The 18,513-nt window shown below is 39.9% G+C and overlaps 1 protein-coding gene across 1 annotated transcript; it reads left to right on the forward strand.

Moving 5' to 3' along the window:
* The first annotated feature begins 4,168 nt into the window (after positions 1–4,168).
* Positions 4,169–10,687, forward strand: LOC135468303 (RNA demethylase ALKBH5-like). The gene is made up of 3 exons (XM_064746488.1): positions 4,169–5,039; positions 6,458–6,538; positions 6,971–10,687. The coding sequence occupies exons 1-3, from the start codon at positions 4,318–4,320 to the stop codon at positions 7,404–7,406; spliced, it is 1,239 nt and encodes a 412-aa protein (XP_064602558.1). The 5' UTR covers positions 4,169–4,317; the 3' UTR covers positions 7,407–10,687.
* The last annotated feature ends 7,826 nt before the right edge of the window (positions 10,688–18,513 follow it).

Here is an 18,513-nt window from a genome sequence, read left to right on the forward strand (position 1 = left end):
ATTACAGGCTGGCTACAACATAAGACAATGTGGACTTTCATTCGACCAAGTCAGTCAGACAGCCAGCGCTGTCACAGCTCTTATTTTTAGCTCAGTCTCGTTTCTCAAAAGGTGAGACTTATCGTCGTAGAACGATCACCTTGGGAGCATATATAGGTCTCGCAGTAAGAGGAACGTTCACCATGAGGAGCGACCGAACCGGTGGAACGCGGCTTTTAATCACTTATGGGCAATTGATGAGTACTAATGTCCACAGCACACCTCTAAATTAATCCTGGTCACTCCGAGGGATGTCGGTCCGGACCCGGTCTACTCACACGAGGCTCGCTAAAGGTCGAAGATAGATCACTGGCAGAGTGATACGCAAACCGTTTGGTTGACGTGTCCAATAGCTTTGATTGCCTCGGTATAGTCGTTGTTTCCGTTCCTCGTACAATAGCTGTAAAATGGGGGCATAGATGGACACGCAAAGCCAGAACGGCCAAAATGAACGAAATAAACAATCCCGATGACCCATAATTCTAACAAATATCACGTATATACATGCTGTACATATGGATATGCAGGAGGTCCATATCCTTGCACAGGAAATCAAATTAGAACACTTTTTCTAATTGATAAGGTAAAACTGCATAGGCTCAGTTTCGACGTCAAGAACGCTTTGCCTCGGGTGACGTCATAATTATTTAAAAAAAAAACCCAGTGGAATGCTGGGGCATGGGCATGGAGAGTAATTTGTTTTATATCAGGTGCAAAAAGTGCGGTTAGAACAAACTCCACGCCCTAATACAGCCTACGCTACACTCTCAGCGAATAGACTACGTTGTGTTTTATAACAAATAATTTTATAAAATCCTTTATATGTGTATGTACATCTCGTGACATGTTCCTCAAACATGATCCATATAGACAGTATAGTTCAGCATAGAATCTGCAAAACTCCTGCTACATGTATATAGATTTGGGGTGTATGTATATAACGCACAGAATAATACATAATAATAATCTTTAGGTTTTTAATCATCTCCAATAGTTATATGTTCGCGACCAAGTGAACAGTAGAATACGTGCATGTAAGATATGCTATCGTGTTCTAACTGTCTTCAGTTGGGCCTCTACACGCATGGGGAATACGGTCTGTAATGCTCATCGAGACCGTCCATTCCATGTCTATATGTCCTGTGTACAAATTGCTCCATCTAAATCACCCTGGTTTAGGGTTCACAAACCTTTTGACATTTTGACCCAAAAATCTGTTGGTAGCTCAGTACCTATAGGTAGGTGGAGTCCAGTGTCTAGTCTGGCTAGTCGATGGTGGCGCCTCTATGCTAGGTTTACAGCAGATATCCTCAGAATCGGGTAATTTCCACCAATGCGCGGTAAGAATTTTTGAGTCGTATTAGATAGAAGCGTTCCAACGCACAAACGCTCGGTTTACGGATATTTGTTGGAGTTAGTGTATAGACCTCGGCTACAGCTATAAATTGTCGGCACGGAAACGGCTGCCTGGTGGTTATTAAATCGACAGAAATAACACTGGAAAATCGAACACGACATATCCAGCTTCGATCACGAGCAGCGATATGTTAAAGCGTACACTTGCAGTTGCGCACCATATTTACACATATTGTAAATCCGGACGTGCAAACACTCTCAAGACATATATCAATTTGCTACCGTTTGGCAAATCTGTAATCATTCCAAAATTCCATACACAGGCATACAAAAAAACCTAATTCACAATATGTTAGGCACTTGTAGTATATATAAAAATATCCCACACAAAATTGGAAGCTGGTAATGCCTGCAAAACATAAACGGGTGAGAATGTTTCCCCCATCATGTTAAAGAAATTAAGCATTCGCATTAGCCTAGCGAACATTCGAAAATAAATGTGCAAAACTTTTGGGAACGTCAATCATAATCATGTTGTGCATCGTTTATTCGTGCATTGTTTTACACATATAACGCCGGAAAACAAGTGCATGGATCGCAATAAATGTAAGTTGTCGGTGCATGGAGAGACATGCACAAATTGTTGTCTAAATGCACATAGACGTCATTATTTCGATTGCAGAAAGGCCACACCCTGGGGGCGTATTATATGGATGGAGACATGACGTACACGGGAGACAACAAGTAACTCAGTGACGCTAGAAACTCGACGGAATAGGCAGTGCGTATACACGGTTAACACCTAAATTATAGCTGGAGTTAGAAACTGTTGTAGATGTAAGATTACAAAATATCTGTTCATTTTTATTTATTTGTTTCCTGTTTTACGCCTTACTCAAGAATATTTCACTTATACGGCGGGGACCAGCTTTATGTTGGGAGGAAACGGGCAGAACCTTGGGGAAATCCAAGACCACCCGCAGGTTGCTGCAGACCTTCCCACATAGGGCCGGAGTATCAATAAATTTTTTTTCTTTTTTTTTGATTGGTGTTTTACGCCGTACTCAAGAATATTTCACTTATACGACGGCGGCCAGCATTATGGTGGGTGGAAACCGGGCAGAGCCCGGCGGAAACCCACGACCATCCGCAGGTTGCAAGACCTTCCCACGTACGGCCGGAGAGGAAGCCAGCATGAGCTGGTCTTGAACTCACAGCGACCGCATTGGTGAGAGGCTTCTGGGTCACTACGCTGCGCTAGCGCGCTAGCGCGCTAACCGACTGAGCCACGGAGGCCCCTATCAATAAATAGTATGCGCCCAAAACAAAAAAAAAACAAAAAAAAACAAAAAAAATGAATACCGCGTTAAGCATGCAAAAATCAAATATATTTCCAAACATGAACAATTGAACAGACCAAAGTATACATGTATCTTGGAACTGAATGTATATTTACTTTAAAACAAGACCGTTTGGAGTGACCCTGTATTAGACTCGGATTTTATTGGTGGTACAATGACGAAGACCTTTGTCACCTCCAGAAATTCGGACGTGCAAGTGCTCATTTATAAAGTGTTAACTATCCTTGATCGCAGTTATAAATGTAAGCTACATATTGTGATCATGTAGATATGTGTATGTGAGATATCTACCTATCATAGCTCGTTTGTATTGATTAGTGATCCTATTTATCCTGGACAGTATATGCACGTATATATCGAGGTTTTCAAAGTCCGTAGCTAGGTTGCGTCCCCTTTCAACAAGAGGACAACATGTATACATGTATATGTATCTATCGGCCTATGAGCATGCATGTGTTCATTTATAACTGTAGAAGGCTGTGGATGGTCGTGGGTTTTCTCCGGGCTCTGCCCAGTTACCTCCCACCATAATGCTGGCCACCGTCCTATGCGTGAAATATTCTTGGGTACGGCGTAAAACACCAATCAAATAAATAAATAACTGTAGAAGGCACGTACTCTTAGGGTGCAAACCTCACTGCCATAAGTGGCCAAATTCCCCCCACTACAGACGAAGGGAGAATACTCTGTATTTCTGTACTATCTTGTCAATATGGTGAAGAATCGTTTATAAACATTCATGGATCTAGATCCGTATCCGGGTAGGCCTAACCACCAAAATTTAAAATATTTGTCCTCAGCCCAAGGTCAACCTGTATGAACAATTTGTTCCAAATCACTGCATATCTTTTTATAAAGTTGCTGAGAGACAAACAATGAAGAAAGAAACACACCACCACACAAACAAATAAATGGGGGCAAAAATATAACCGCCAAGACTGCATGCACGTAGGCCTATTGCATGCATGCGCTTCGCGTGCAGTAACAAAACTTTTGAATGGAAGCCGGATGCGGGATTTCGCCCCGCGGCCCGCGGCCCACGGTGGCGTTGCGGTCCGCGACACGAAGATGGTGCGTTATGGAAGCCGGATGAGGGCATTTCGACCCGCGGCCCACGACGAGAGGGCGGTGCAAATCGCGCGCGGATGGTACCGTTCTCGTTCTCTAGGCGCTACAGGTAGGCCCCTGTACTTTCATAATATTGACTTTAAGGTCGACCTAGGCCTAGCATAAATGGTAAACATTTCATATTTATTGATTTGATTGCTCGTTTTATAATACGGTGTCATAACGGCGTAAAACACCAATGAATGATTTTATAACTAATAGTAGGCTCTCGTTTAATCAGGACAAATAAGTTTTAACTTACACATGTTCCTGACTATACTTCTCTGGGTTAAACTGAACCGCTTAGGATGTTTACTTTAGCACAACCCCTTCGGATAAAGAATTAACATGATTTGCATTAAAACGTGGCTCTGGTATAAATCGATGGAGAGTTTCCCGCCAAATTTGTGTTTACCTCAAAGAATTGTGGGTAGTGACCGGATGTGAACATTTCATGATGGCAGCGGGATACGTTGATTTGAGAGAGAAGCTCTTGTCACCACACCGATTTCACTCCACATCTCAGTCACGGGGACACAAACGAGCGTACAGCGAGGAGGGTTACATCTCTCGCGATGTGCATGTCTCAGATCATGGTGCGCCGAGATCAAAATATGATCATCAGAGCCTGTCAGAGCGAGAAGAGGAGCTGCGCAAAATCCACACTGGCATACGACAACGACGTCTGTTCAGCGTGGAAGAGTGCGAGAAAATTGAGGCGAAAATCGACGAAGTCGTCGTGACAGCTAACAACGGCCAGTACAAAAAACACACGGTTGATAGAGCACCGCTGCGCAATAAGTATTTCTTTGGGGAAGGTTACACGTACGGTTCACAGTTGGAAAAACGAGGCCCTGGTATGGAAAGGTTGTACCCGAAAGGTGAAGTTGACGAAGTGCCGGGCTGGGTGCATGAACTGGTCGTCAAGCCGCTCTGTGATGCTAAAATTGTACCCAAGGGCTTTATAAACAGTGCAGTGATCAATGACTACATGCCCGGTGGCTGTATCGTGTCACACATAGATCCACCTCATATATTTGAACGGCCAATCGTGTCGGTGTCGTTTTTCAGTGACAGTGCATTATCGTTTGGGTGTAAATTTACATTCAAACCCATCAGGGTATCAAAGCCTGTTTTGTGCCTACCCATAGATAGAGGATGTGTAACAGCTATAAGGTACTTGTTAATAATTTTATTTACAAAAAAGTACGTGGGAAGGTCTGCCAGCAGCCTGCGGATAGTTGTGGGTTTCCACCGGACTGTGCCCGGTTTCCACCCACCATAATGCTGGCCGCTGTCGTATAAGTGAAATATTCTTGAGTACGGCGTAAAACACCAATCAAATAAATGAATAAGTAAATTTAAAAAAAAAAAAAAAGGTAGGTCTACCATGCAGATATGGATATACTAAGTATACCGCAGTTGTATACATAATAGGACTTTTAGCAAGTTCCTCAATTTGCGGTTACATTCTGTAAAACGGGTCGGAAGTTGGTGGTCACGTGACCACCCTTTCATGTCGAAATCAAAATGGCCGTCCAGTGTTAAAGCATTGGGAAAAGGTCACTTTTTATCACCTTGCTAGCGACTAGTACAAAATAGTTGTACAAAATAACATCATGAAAGCTCTGCAGAAATACTCAGACTATCTGGACAGCTGAAAATTATACAAATCCAACGGATGCAAGATCGCTGACATTGATTCAAAAATAGCGTTTTGCCTATACAATAACATTCGGGGAACGGTTTTCTTCACCCAGGCTGTTTGTTACTGAGGAGATCGCGTGGTCTCTAGCTCCCGATTCGTCTTACAGAATATTGCAGAAGTTGGGGAAATAGTAATGCGCTTAATAACTGGTAAATACTCCATGTGCATTACTAGATTACCCCTCTCTTACTGCTTGTGGGACCATGTGTTTAGTGACAATAAGCATTTGATGGTACTCGTGTGGACCCTTTCACAACCCAACATTGTGGAAGATCCCTGTGTGTTCAACTTATATGGTATGCATATATGTTCATCAGACTGGAAATGCTCGTCAGTAACTTGCCAGAATTCAATGGTTCCTCCGACCACCTGGGTACAAGATTCTTGACTATGGCATGAAACAACGAATAAATAAATAAATAAATTAATAAATAAATAAATAAATACATGTGATACAGACAGTAGCCTGCCTCTGAAACTGACTACTCATTCCACAACAGACCATTTGAATCTGTTTATTCTATGATCCGCCGAAAAAATCTGTGCTTTTTCTGAATAAACGTAAGCTAGTGAGCTTATGAGCAAACTACATTGGCAAATGAGTACAAATTTGTGGTACGGTCATTTCCATTGGTCATACTGGATTATGTTAATTGGCCATCTGTAACAGATTTGCGTGCTCTTTGAGCAGAGGTAGTGGGCAGAAGGTAACAGACCTCTGCATGAGTAGTATCTGACAGATTTTACAGGTTTCCAAAATGGTGCATATATATATATATATATATATATATATATATATATATATGCTGTTTGTATATATTATTAGCTAAAATGACAAATTCGTGGTTGAAGCAACTCACTTGAATTGCACTGTTTTTTCTTGTAGTGGATATGCAGCTGATGAAATAACCCACTGTATAAGACCTCAAGATGTTGTGAAAAGAAGGGCTGTTATCATCTTAAGAAGGTATAGTTCCATCATTCAAAGGGCAAGAAGTCTCCATGATGGTTTATTGAAAACTTCTTGTCTTCCACCAATAACATGTGCATGTCTATACCTCTCATATGGGAGAATTCATCAGGAACTTGCCTAAGATTGGTGGTTTACAATTTTTTATCAGTGTTTTAAAATGAATGATATAAAAGACGTTAAAAGTAAATCATGTTGTTTGTTTGTGTGATGATTGCATGGGTTGGAAATTATCCTTTAGACTTAATGATATTATGCAAGAAAGTTCCACGTTATGCTGCATGAATGTGCGAAAATGAATAGAGAAAAAAGTAATTGCTGGCAAGTTTGCAACCGTTGCAAGATAATACAAAAATGTGAAATGTGAAGGTATGAAAAGTTAATGTGCAGCAAATGGTCACATTTCTCCTGCGTGGTCTATGTTAACAGGGTTAGGGATGACGCCCCACGGTTAGGACCATCTGTAGAGCCTGGTGTTGGACCCCCAGGGGAATGCAAAGACACAGATAGTGACAGCAACTCAGACTGTAAACACAAGCCTTATCGTACTGTGATTGCACATTCTAAGACTTCCCAAGAGCAGAAGGCTCAGCGAAAAAACAGTATTGAAGAATCAAAAAGTTCAAAAATATTTTCTAAAGTGGTACCCTTGTCAAAGAAGAGAGCAAACAGTTCTGATTCTAGCAGCGGTACCTTTGAGAGTAGCTCAGACAGCGAGTCCTCTGATTCAGACCCATCCCCTCCACCGATGAAGCTAGCCCGACAAACAGCAGCATCTTCCCACAGCCACAGGGACAAGGAGAGGAAGCCCAGGGGAAAGTCATCCCACCGTGAGGTTCGCTTACCCAAGACACATTACAGGTAGACTGGCTGGCCAGGAGCTATTGAAAGAGTGGCTTAGATCTGCGAATGTCATGCAATCTGAATGAATGGTGGAATCTTTCAAGTAAGATGGATTGTCCCAGGAAGAAAGGATAAAACTGTTGTAAGCTTGGAAGTAAACAATACAAGTTGAACAGTTTTCAGAACAAGTTCTGCATACCTGAATGATCTCTAGTCTGTGGAATGAAAGATAAGCCTTGACTTTGCAGTCCTTTATTGATTTGATGCATTCATTGTGTGATTTGATATTCCTACATAAGACATACATACATAAAACACTAGGAATATCTTATTTGACTGAATATTAGGGATACATGTATTTGCCTTAGTAATGGCAATTTGCAAGAATATTTGTTTACAGCGAAAGACATCCATATTCTGTGTCTTATATCTTACACTGTAAAGGTAAGGTCTGTTTTCTGAAATAGATTAATGGGCATAATACTACATTGACATACCATCGATGTATACATGTACAAACAAATAAATACATGTACGTGCACATATATACATATATATAATTCATTACGAAAGAAATGTGTACATCACATAAGAACATACTAAATATATTGAAATAACATGAGAAGCGTTCATTTATCAATCATTTATAGGAGAAACGGATCAGAAAAAAATAGTACAAACTATAAAAGTTAGGCATTGTTATTAAAGATAAAGTTGTCATTGATTGGCTGATTGGTGAGATATAAGTTATAAGGTGAAAGGTCCCGTGACATCTACAATGTGCACGCAGTTTGACCCTGTGCGTGCACATAGTGTTGACTGTGTTATATGAAGTTTGTTAGCCACTGTTAGTCTGTGATATATCAGCATACATAGCGTGATGCTGACTGTTAACTGTAACACAAATGAACATAATATCTTGATTTTAACTTTATGATTACATGAGAACCAAGCTTCTGTGTACAAAGAATTAACAAAATCAGACGTTTTTTTCCTCACTGACACGTCTGAAAGATGTACATGTGTGTACAGTAATATCTTTGTCCAAAATTTAGGGGACACTGTGATATTTGTAGCTGTGTTTTATTGAAGCACATGTTATAATGAAGTGTGTTATAATCAAATGGGGGTGTATTTCCTTCATGTAACTTGACTTGGCAGTAGAATCTTGTCTGGCTTCCATTACCAGCACTGTGCCAGCGGACAGACTTGTATCAGAGCAGACAAAAAGATCTAATACGACAGCATACATGGTCAGCGAGCTTATCTCTGTCATGTCAATTTTCTCCACCAGCAATTATTGCAGATGAAAGATATTTCAGTGCAACTTTAGTGTGTGTAATGTTGTATCAGGAGCTTTTTGTCATCTCTATTAGTGGCTTGTTTGTTGACACAAGGTAACAAGAGATCGTTAGAGATTTGCGGGGCAAACTTACAAAAGAATCACATTTTTATCAGGTTTAATATCTTACAGGTTGTTATTGTGATAGACTCACAAAATATTGCAAATTTTATAAGAAAGTCAAAATGATTTGTTGTATTTTACTTTATAATTGTTTAGTTGCTCCAGTCGGTGTCATGTTTCTTGATACAGAGCGTAGCAAGTCACAAAGCATTTATGTTCAAAGTAGACAGAACTCTTGTCCACATAAAATGTGTTGTAGTATGTCTACATGTATGTTACATGTAGTTTGTCTGACAGAAAAAAAAATAGAGAAAAGAGATCTTGATAATTTTAATTTGTAAAGGTATATGTCCTTTAAAAACAGTGTAGTTAGATATGATGTAATTATGCACGTTTCAGTAGAATACTCCAGTAGTCACTTTTGTGATTGGAAGTGGCTGACTTTGTATTTCGCTGCACAGCAGCTTGCATCAGAAACAGTATGTCTCCACACATATAGGCAATGTTTAGATATACATAAGTCTTTTTTTTCGTTTTGTTTTTGAGTGATTTTGAACCTGGTCAGTATTTGATATAATTGTTTAAGTATGTTGGTATTGCTCCAAAAGTTTTGTCTGGGCGTATGTCTTACACAATTTACAGTCATTATTACTTAATTAATGTTTGCTAAAGTTTCAGCAGTTGTTTGCCCTCTGTGTGGGTCAGTTATTTTTTATATGTTCATATCTGCAAAGGAATTGTCAATACCCTAATTCCTCATCCATTTCGCATACGAAAGAGCAACTTTTAGTTCAGTTTTTGCACATTTTTAATTTGATTTTGGATACAAAACTACATTGGCTTGAGTGGTCAATTTCAGGGCTTCACAAAAGTGTAATTTTATCAGTCTACTCAGAATAATGCCTTCAGAACTTGCTTGAATAAACACTTTGCAAACATGCGAAAAAGTTAAAGAATTACTGTACCATTATGAAGGTGAAATACTTCTGATTAGTTCTGTGTTAAAATAACATCAGTATAAACCTTTCAGCTGTATATCTGGAAAAATGGATAAAGTTATCGACACTCAGCTAATATTTACTTGAAGGATTCAGGTACATGGCGATATTCCTTTGTTCGGTTTAAACAATATGAAATTCTAATGACTGAAAGACTTGATAGCTAGCCGACGCCAAAAACAGAAGTTAAAATGAACTGTAACAAATGTATCTGCTTGCTAGCCTTTCTGAAAGATCTTGCATGTTCAAGCCATGTATCGTATCATGTACATGTGTGTGGATGTTAATTGTTCAGACAGTAATATATTCAGTTTGAAGACCGTGGAACACATTGTGAAGTTATACAGATGCCGTCTAAATGCTTGTTTGTATCGATGAAGCGAAAATGATTAGGTTCCGACTCCGAACTGTCGTTTCATTTTACATAGGGCTACAGCAAAACGAGCCGTACACACATTACCATTTATTAGTGCTCATCGCTTGTGGAAAATGGCAGGAGCTATGTACATAATAATGCAGATCATACCAGATGATATATGTATGTTGGTTACCATGATTGTTGGAAAATATTAAAGTTTTAAAGACGAGTGGCTTAATGTACGTCTATTAGGTTGTATTTTTCCTCATACGTTAAAAGGCTGTACAGGAGATTTTGGCCAAAAATCTATATTCGCTAATCGTATTTTCTGTAGTTAGGAAGAATAGCTCAGATTGTCGCCTGTCAGTAAATATCACATTTGTACATGTATTGTTTATAGTGTTAAAATGATTCTACTGTTTGAAAAAGTTATAATGCGACCCGGATTTTTCATCTTTGGAGCTTTATTGCCGATTTTGAAACGTAACACGTACTCAGACGAAGCTGATAATTTGTGAAAGGTAATGATTAGGTCTATTCTAAAATAATTGCAAAAATTCGATTGTATTCGCGCATTTACTAAAAATCTCCGGTATGGCTTCTTCAGATTGCATAACTAAGACTGAATTGTCTGTTACATTCTGTGATGCTTAAAGCGCCAGTGTTATATCCAGGAATTTGGCTCTATCCCTGGAGACAATGGACAAATGTACTTGGTTTCCCGTGCGTAAATCTGGCAAAGGCCGACAACATCTGTATATGGTATTCCAGTTTGGTTTCTTTTCTCATCAACCAGGTGCCGGGTCCTCGTTTCACGAATCTTCCGAAGTTTAGTAAATTGCTCATGTCGATAGTTTAAACAGTCGGTAGTCCGACAAGTTCAACATGGAGTATTTCTCGAAAAGAAAATAACTCCAGTCCAACACAAGACAAATATTAGGTGGCTTTTAAAAGCAAAATGTGTATGTAATTAAGATGTTTCGTGAAACCTGGTTCAGCTGTCTTTCACGTCTAAATGTGCTTGTCAGAAGTTGTCTCCCTTTGTCGTGCTTAAATAGTATGCTTGTATGTATATATGTTTGTATGCTTGTGGCTGTGATGACGAGGAGTCATTAGGTGTGTGTACATATATTATGTCTTCTTGTAGCAGGACGAGTCCTTGCCGCCAGAGTACTATCAACTGATTTATCCTGCCGAAGACACCAGACATGACACCTCACCCAGTCTGACACCAGGCCAACAAGTCCTTGCTCTAAAATGTCAGTGCTGAACGCCAAGCGAGGCAGCAGCTAGTAGGCCTACCATTTTTAAAGTCTCCCGACTCCTAGGTTGTCGTGTTTATAAGTGAAACAATTGTAGCAATCTGTTGACCCGTGCAACATGTATGTTTCAGCGAGGGGTGGGGGGGTGGAGGGTAATGGGTCCCTTGGGACAAACATTTTCCGACTAAATATAGGTCTGCATGTTTTACAAAGACATCTAATAGTGCGGATGGGGTAATTTCCAATGCCTTTGAAATAATAATATTGCATGTAGAATAATTACGAAAGATCAATTTTTGTCCTGTTCTTCAAACATGTACAGGTATCATGAATACAGTTTTCAGTTTATGCCTAATGAAGGCCACATCATGCACAGTTTCCTTTTGACAAAAATGTTGATGGGACTTTCGATTTGCATGGGTCTTTCCTCCTTGATAAATATAAGTTTGTCTCTACGATAACGAATTTAGCACAAGTCATTTTTTGTGACCGCATGGTTAGTACACAATGTCAGTGACGTCTGGCAAGGTGCTCCAGTGAGGTCACATAGTAAAAACCTCATCAGTGAGATAGGTTTGTTATTTACAAGTAGATGGTCGTGTTTTTTTTTAGTGAGACAGCAATACAAGAATACAACGTAATGCACTGGAAAATATGACAAAAAATAATATAAATGATTGTTTAATTACACAGGCCTATGTATTAATAATGCCTACAAAACAGTAATTCTGTACCTATACACATATATGTATACTTTATTCAGTACAATATAACTGTTTTTAAAGCAGGTTGTATTTCAGTTTTATCCAACGCCAGATTTTAACATTAAAAATATGACCCGAGTTCATCAATATGTCGTACAGGTAAATATACATGATCCATTCATACAGGGACCAACACCTTGTTACGATGAAGCCCTCTCTGCTGGAACTTTACGTGGAATAAGGCTAACCTGACATCTAAACATCTGCCCGTTCTCTATCCACGTGGTTAACACACGGTGACAGGTCCCATCTCCACCCATAAACTCTGCTACACAGAGGAATATCACACATGCAGGGTTTTATATAAATGTTACATAGGTCATCTCAAACATAGTTTACAGCTTATTTTTACGTAGTGAACAGTTTGTACTAGTTATAATATTAGTTATAGTTAACATTGCGACAAGTAATCATCTCCTGATCTCAAAGTTTGTTTATAATTATACTTTTGAACGTCGAGATCAACATATGCGAGACCAAAGACGTATATATGTGTTAATGCTTCTCGATATTTGGGAAATTTACTGTATATTTCAATATTTTAATCAGTATGTAAAGCAAATTAAACCTCTGAAAATACATTTAGACAGACTATTGGGTACTCCCATGAATAGTTAAATTCGCACAGGTATATGTGTTGCAACCACCACCCGCCACCCGATCCCAAATCCCACCCTGCACACATACTTAATACGTTTTTCCGCGGAACGCGTTCGTAATCGCCAGCATCTTGACATTGTACAGTCACACAGTTGCCACTTCATTTATCTTTTAAAAAATGACGGCTTTTGTTCGAAGGACTTCTCACCGATCAGAAAATATTGTTCATACATGGCAAATAAGTGTAACGTATTGCCTATCAGGGATAGGCCGGAACGTGATCAAAGGTTAGCGGCATGGAGAACGGAAGTCAGGCGGAAGCCATTTTTGACGTGTGTCGTATAAGTGTCACGTAGCCTATATGCACAGGCATTCAACTGACTCAGCATAAAGTCCCCCAGAGTGAGTGCTTGGTGTTTAATGTCGTGCTCAACAATTTTTCAGTCATATGACGACAAAGGAATCCTTAGGTTGTATGTAATGTACCTCCTTTTTGCAGGAAGGATTTCCACCGCTCTTTTATCTCGTGTTGTTTCACTGAGACGACTTACCGAAGGCAAGTAAGGCGCCGCGCCCGAGCCATTATGGTGGTACGGGTCAACCAGTCGTTGCGCTATGCCCTTCATAGTGAACGCATGAAATTACAAGTTCGTCTTTTAAGTCGTAGATATGACTCGACCTAGGATTGATCCTGGATCTAGCACTCCCGAGGCGGACGCTATACCATCTGTGCTATCCGGCCCTTTTAGTCCGAGAAAGTCAGCGGATATCACGCCTGTTGCAAATAGTGATGTCATTTAAAGTTTTGATAGTTAGTGTGCAATTAAACGGTCTAGATCCTAAGTAGTATGGTAATCGGGTATATAGAGTGAATTCCTCTTTGATTTTGTATGCTGAACATCCCAAGAAAAGTCATCAGCGAGAAATTTAAAGGAAGAATTTGGCAAAATCATAAGCATTTTGCATAATGAGACACTATCCCCAATAAAACGTTTACTTCATTTGTAAAAACTATACGTTTACCTCATAGGTCATATTTTTATGTGCAAAATCTATTAGCCTGTAATGCTTGACTATACAATGGGCAAAGTGCCCATTATTAAAATTCCTTATACTCAACAAAATTACCACTTATGTAACCCAATAATTGGCTGACTGTATTCATGCATTCGCTTTGTTGTAAAGTTTTCCCCCACCCGTTCTTGTCGACACTGTGGTTCTCAGGGTGGGGAAGGTGCCACACACTGCTACCAGCAACATAACAATATTTACCTGCATCTTCATCTTTAGCTATTATACCTTCAAAACCAACGGTGAATTTAAAAAAGAGCTGGTACAAGAAATTTTTATTGCCCCTTGTGTTCAAGATGAAAACCATTGTAAAACAATGCATTTCGAGTGAGTTTAGGCTTGGGATCAGAGGCGTACATTTCTCAAATAATATTAGACTTTGTGGTAAGGTGCATGGCCACCAGTTGGCAGACTAAATCTGATACACAGCGAAGTGAGATCTTGAATGGAAGCTAACTGAGAACCTCTTTCTTAACTCTGAACACTTACTTGCCGCATGAAGTGTCGAGTAAGTCTTCACATGTAATCATCGACGACTGACAGTCCGTGACGACGGTGAACACAATGATGTGATTCGGACCAACATCAGCGTTATTCAATGCCACAAATTTCCAGCATTCCCCACATATGTAATCCAACAACAACGATCGTTAAACCTTTGTCATTCATTCACGCATCATTGTTATGTTATTATGTAATGCATCACTAAACACTCTCTTTGTATATTCTTTTAGGTTAGATTCTGACAATTGTCAACCCCATGTAAACAGGTACGGTTTCACAAGACAACCTATACAGATTTGCGGGGCTTTCTTACAGCTTATAAGATGTATTTATTTATTTGGTATTTTACTCTCCCGTGCAGAATCCTGAAAACCACCACGATCAGCAGGTTTCTGACATACCTTTCCATGCGCAAACGACCGGAGAGGAGGCCGACAAACTATATAAGTTGGACTTGAACTCACAGCAACCACATTGGTGAGATGATCCTGCGTCACTGCACTGCGCTATAGCACGTTAACATTACATAAACCTCTAGGTTGTACCATTTTGTTTAAAAAGTTATAAAAATTATTTTTTCAGTTGAATAATTTTGCACATATGTTGGTGCTTGTGCATCAAAAAGGCAGCGCAGGAAAGGTAACCAATGTAACTGTGAAAAGTATCCACAAAACAGTGTTAGCTATATAACTATACTGAAACACTTTGAAAACGCATACCCGTCAAAGAACGTGGTGGAAGTGAAAGGTGTTTGTTATTAAAAGAAAAGAAATATATCATTCGACAAACAGAAGACTATTGCCCTGAGTAGAATGTGTATTTACCATTCACAAATGTTTTGTTTTATCTTTTATTTCATTTATTTGGCTGAATTGCATATAAACACCACCCACTTCTATGTGATACATTTTCAAGATGTGTCGGTATATATCTCACTGAATAAATTGGTCTAATGTTAATAGGCTGCGTTTTGTCAAAGCAGCTACATGTATACAGGCGAAAAAACAGCAAGGCGAGCATCGCAACGATCTTCATGAATCGTATGCACGTAGTCCCATTGTCATTTCATGCAATCTCGTGAGTCCTGCAAGGGTTGATTGGTCAGTTTGCGACCGCCTGCCAATAATTTCTTGGGTTTCAATCAGGGTAAACCTGCAGTGATTGATCACGATCAAAAGATAGCGACGAACGGCAGAAATCGTAGGTAGTTGAAGACCGGTATATTAGAACATGGGAGGTAACAAGGGTACTGGACTATAAGGTCTGGTACCGGTATGATATTTATTTATCTATTTATTTGATTGGTGTTTTACGCCGTACTCAAGAATATTTCACTTATACGACGGCGGCCAGCATTATGGTGGGTGGAAACCGGACAGAGCCCGGGGGAAACCCACGACCATCCGCAGGTTGCTGTCAGACCTTCTCACGTACGGCCGGAGAGGAAGCCAGCATGAACTGGACTTGAACTCACAGCGACCGCATTGATGAGAGACTCCTGGGTCATTATGCTGCGCTAGCGCTTTAACCGACTGAGCCACGGAGGCCCCTCCGGTATGATAGACCCTTGCGAAGATGACTGAATTGGGTATATCCATGCAGGGCAGCTGGGTGCCATGCACAAGTAGCACTTGGAAACTACACCATACCGGTTTCGCGGCCATTAAACTATACACTATGTTGGTCTTTTGCCATTGGTGGTGCTGCTGGAAATCAATTTGGCAATGGTTTCAAATCTGACCCCAATAACCAGGATACTGTAGCCGAATTATTGCACAGCGCTGCTTTACGTTCCGCTATACGATCATGGTTACAGGTAACTGTCGAATCAATGATTTGCCATGAAAACTATTATCCGTAAATAATGTCATGTCGACTGAGGCTGAATTTGTACTGCGCAACAATCTGTGCGAAAACTCTGACGGTCGAGAGGAAATTGTGAGAACATGGCGCGAATTCAATCTGCTGCTCTATAGATTTTTTACCACTTACTCGTGAATACAGAACCATACAAATCTATGTGTGATTGATCCCGTCAATGAATTAAATATTTAGTTGTACTATGAATGGATATGGCGAATATTTAGTACGCATGCGTCTGAACACTTTATAAAATACATGCAAAAACCGTTATGTGAGGTACACATGAATGAAATAGGAACCTATAGATCAATACAGCCCTATAAACCCTCTCCTACTTATCGCATGAAATGACAAAATGTCATTATATAGCACTGAGATCATTCACACTATTAAAAACAAGGTCGCAGCCCCCAGAATACAGACACCATATACTGTTACGTTTCATTATATGCTGCAAATCTGCGACAAACGGAATAATTGATCAGTAATTGTCACAGACTAATATTCTATATAGCAGTTATATTGTTATCAAGCCCCTTCGCTAATTTTCTGGCGACTATTTATGGTCGATAATGGTGTATGGCCCAAATAGCTCAACAGCATTCCGAAACATTAATTGCAGGAATGGGACAAACTATTTCCAGGTGTACTTGTCAGTTGATAGTGACCAGTTGACCCTTTTCATGCACGTGACCATGCTATGCGGCAGTGTTCGATGGATAGAACACGTTTATGAATAAGACTTGTGCGTTCAAATAAAAACAGAAAGGTGTTTGCACAAAAATGTTTGCGTTTTTATAAATATTTGCAGTGTACCTATCGATTGTGACTTGCCATATCTCCCCTCTATGGTATCATCGTGGTAAATCAATATTGTGTTCATTCTTTGAGTTGATTTTGTTTTGAGATTTGAGCATTCTGCTTAGTTGAAGCCCTAATCAGAATTCGTGTAGCATATGTATTAACATTAGTAGTTAGTTTTTGTTTTATTATTTATTTGATTGATGTGTTACGCCGTTCTCAAAAATATGTCAGTTAAACGACGGCGGTCAGTATTATGGTGGGAGGGCATCATGTAGATGTAATCAAGGGCCAGAAAACAAGGTTTTATGTTATTTATTATAAATTATAATACAGTTCTTTATTTCAGGCTCAAGTGTCTAGATTGGTATATAGTACAGCATACGAACGAAAAGTGTACCAAGCTAGTATCAGGCATTCTATATGAATGAATGAATGAATTAATGTTTGGGGTTTTACGTCGTCCTTAACAATTTTTCAGTTATATGACGAGGAGCAGTCAGCAAGTGTGTGCACATATCCTGTATCTTCTCTTGACAGGGCGAGTCCATGCCATCAAAGTGCTGTAGCCACTGAAGTATCGTGCCGAAGACACCAGGCATGACACCCCTCACAGTCACATTATACTGACACAAAGCCAGCCAGTCCTGTTTCCATGCTCTAACCTTTCAGTGCCGAGGGTCAAGCAAAGCAGCAACACATACCATTTTTAAAGTCTTTGGTATGACTCGGCCCAGGTTTGATCCCGACTTTGAGGCTGACGCTTTAACCACTGGCCATTGAAGCATCACGCATTAAACTTACAAAGCAGTTTCAACATGCGCCTGACGCATATTTGACGTATGTCAGATCAATTGCGTTGTCAGTGACAATTGTGGACCTGAACTGTGATTAGATATCATTTGTTAGTAAATCCGCAGCTATAGGCCTATATCATTCTCTGACGCGTTAAACTAGACCTATTCATGACAAAGCTAATCTCACAATTGCTCCCAGTCTCCGCTGTATTTGAGATGTCTAATGTGTTGTATATTTTCAATGCACTGTATCAAAACAATATATATAACATATTTACTATTTTATTTACATGACCAAGGTCAACAATCAGAACATGTGTATGTACATGGGGCTGTTTATGTCATTTCTGTAAGCAAGTACATGTAGCGGACTATATACCATGCCCTGACCGTCATAGTACCTCTGCCCACAATCCACACACCCACAGTAGCGCGTAAGCGTCTACCTGCCGCTTGGCTATTCAATCACTGGCCTCGCTTACTATAAAGGACTGTTCTACATTGCTGTTTGTTCTTTATAGAAACGTCAATCACCAACCCTTTCCCCCTACGTTTGCAATAGAATAACCCATAACTTGTTCTGAGTGTAAACAGTGTACACAGGGGCTATAAGCCGACCTTTAGACCGTCCTGGGCCGAACCTACCCGCCGTGTTTAGGGAGGGTGAATGCACCTGAGTTTTTTTTTTACACTGAGGAGGGTAGAA

The sequence above is a fragment of the Liolophura sinensis genome, chromosome 1 (genome assembly GCF_032854445.1).
Source record: "Liolophura sinensis isolate JHLJ2023 chromosome 1, CUHK_Ljap_v2, whole genome shotgun sequence".
Taxonomy (NCBI): Eukaryota; Metazoa; Mollusca; class Polyplacophora; order Chitonida; family Chitonidae; genus Liolophura; species Liolophura sinensis.

Coding starts and splice junctions, on each gene's coding strand:
- LOC135468303 (XM_064746488.1), top strand. CDS start 4,318: ATGATGGCAGCGGGATACGTTGATTTGAGAGAGAAGCTCTTGTCACCA. Junction 5,040..6,457: donor GGATGTGTAACAGCTATAAG/GTACTTGTTAAT, acceptor TTTTTCTTGTAG/TGGATATGCAGCTGATGAAA. Junction 6,539..6,970: donor GCTGTTATCATCTTAAGAAG/GTATAGTTCCAT, acceptor CTATGTTAACAG/GGTTAGGGATGACGCCCCAC.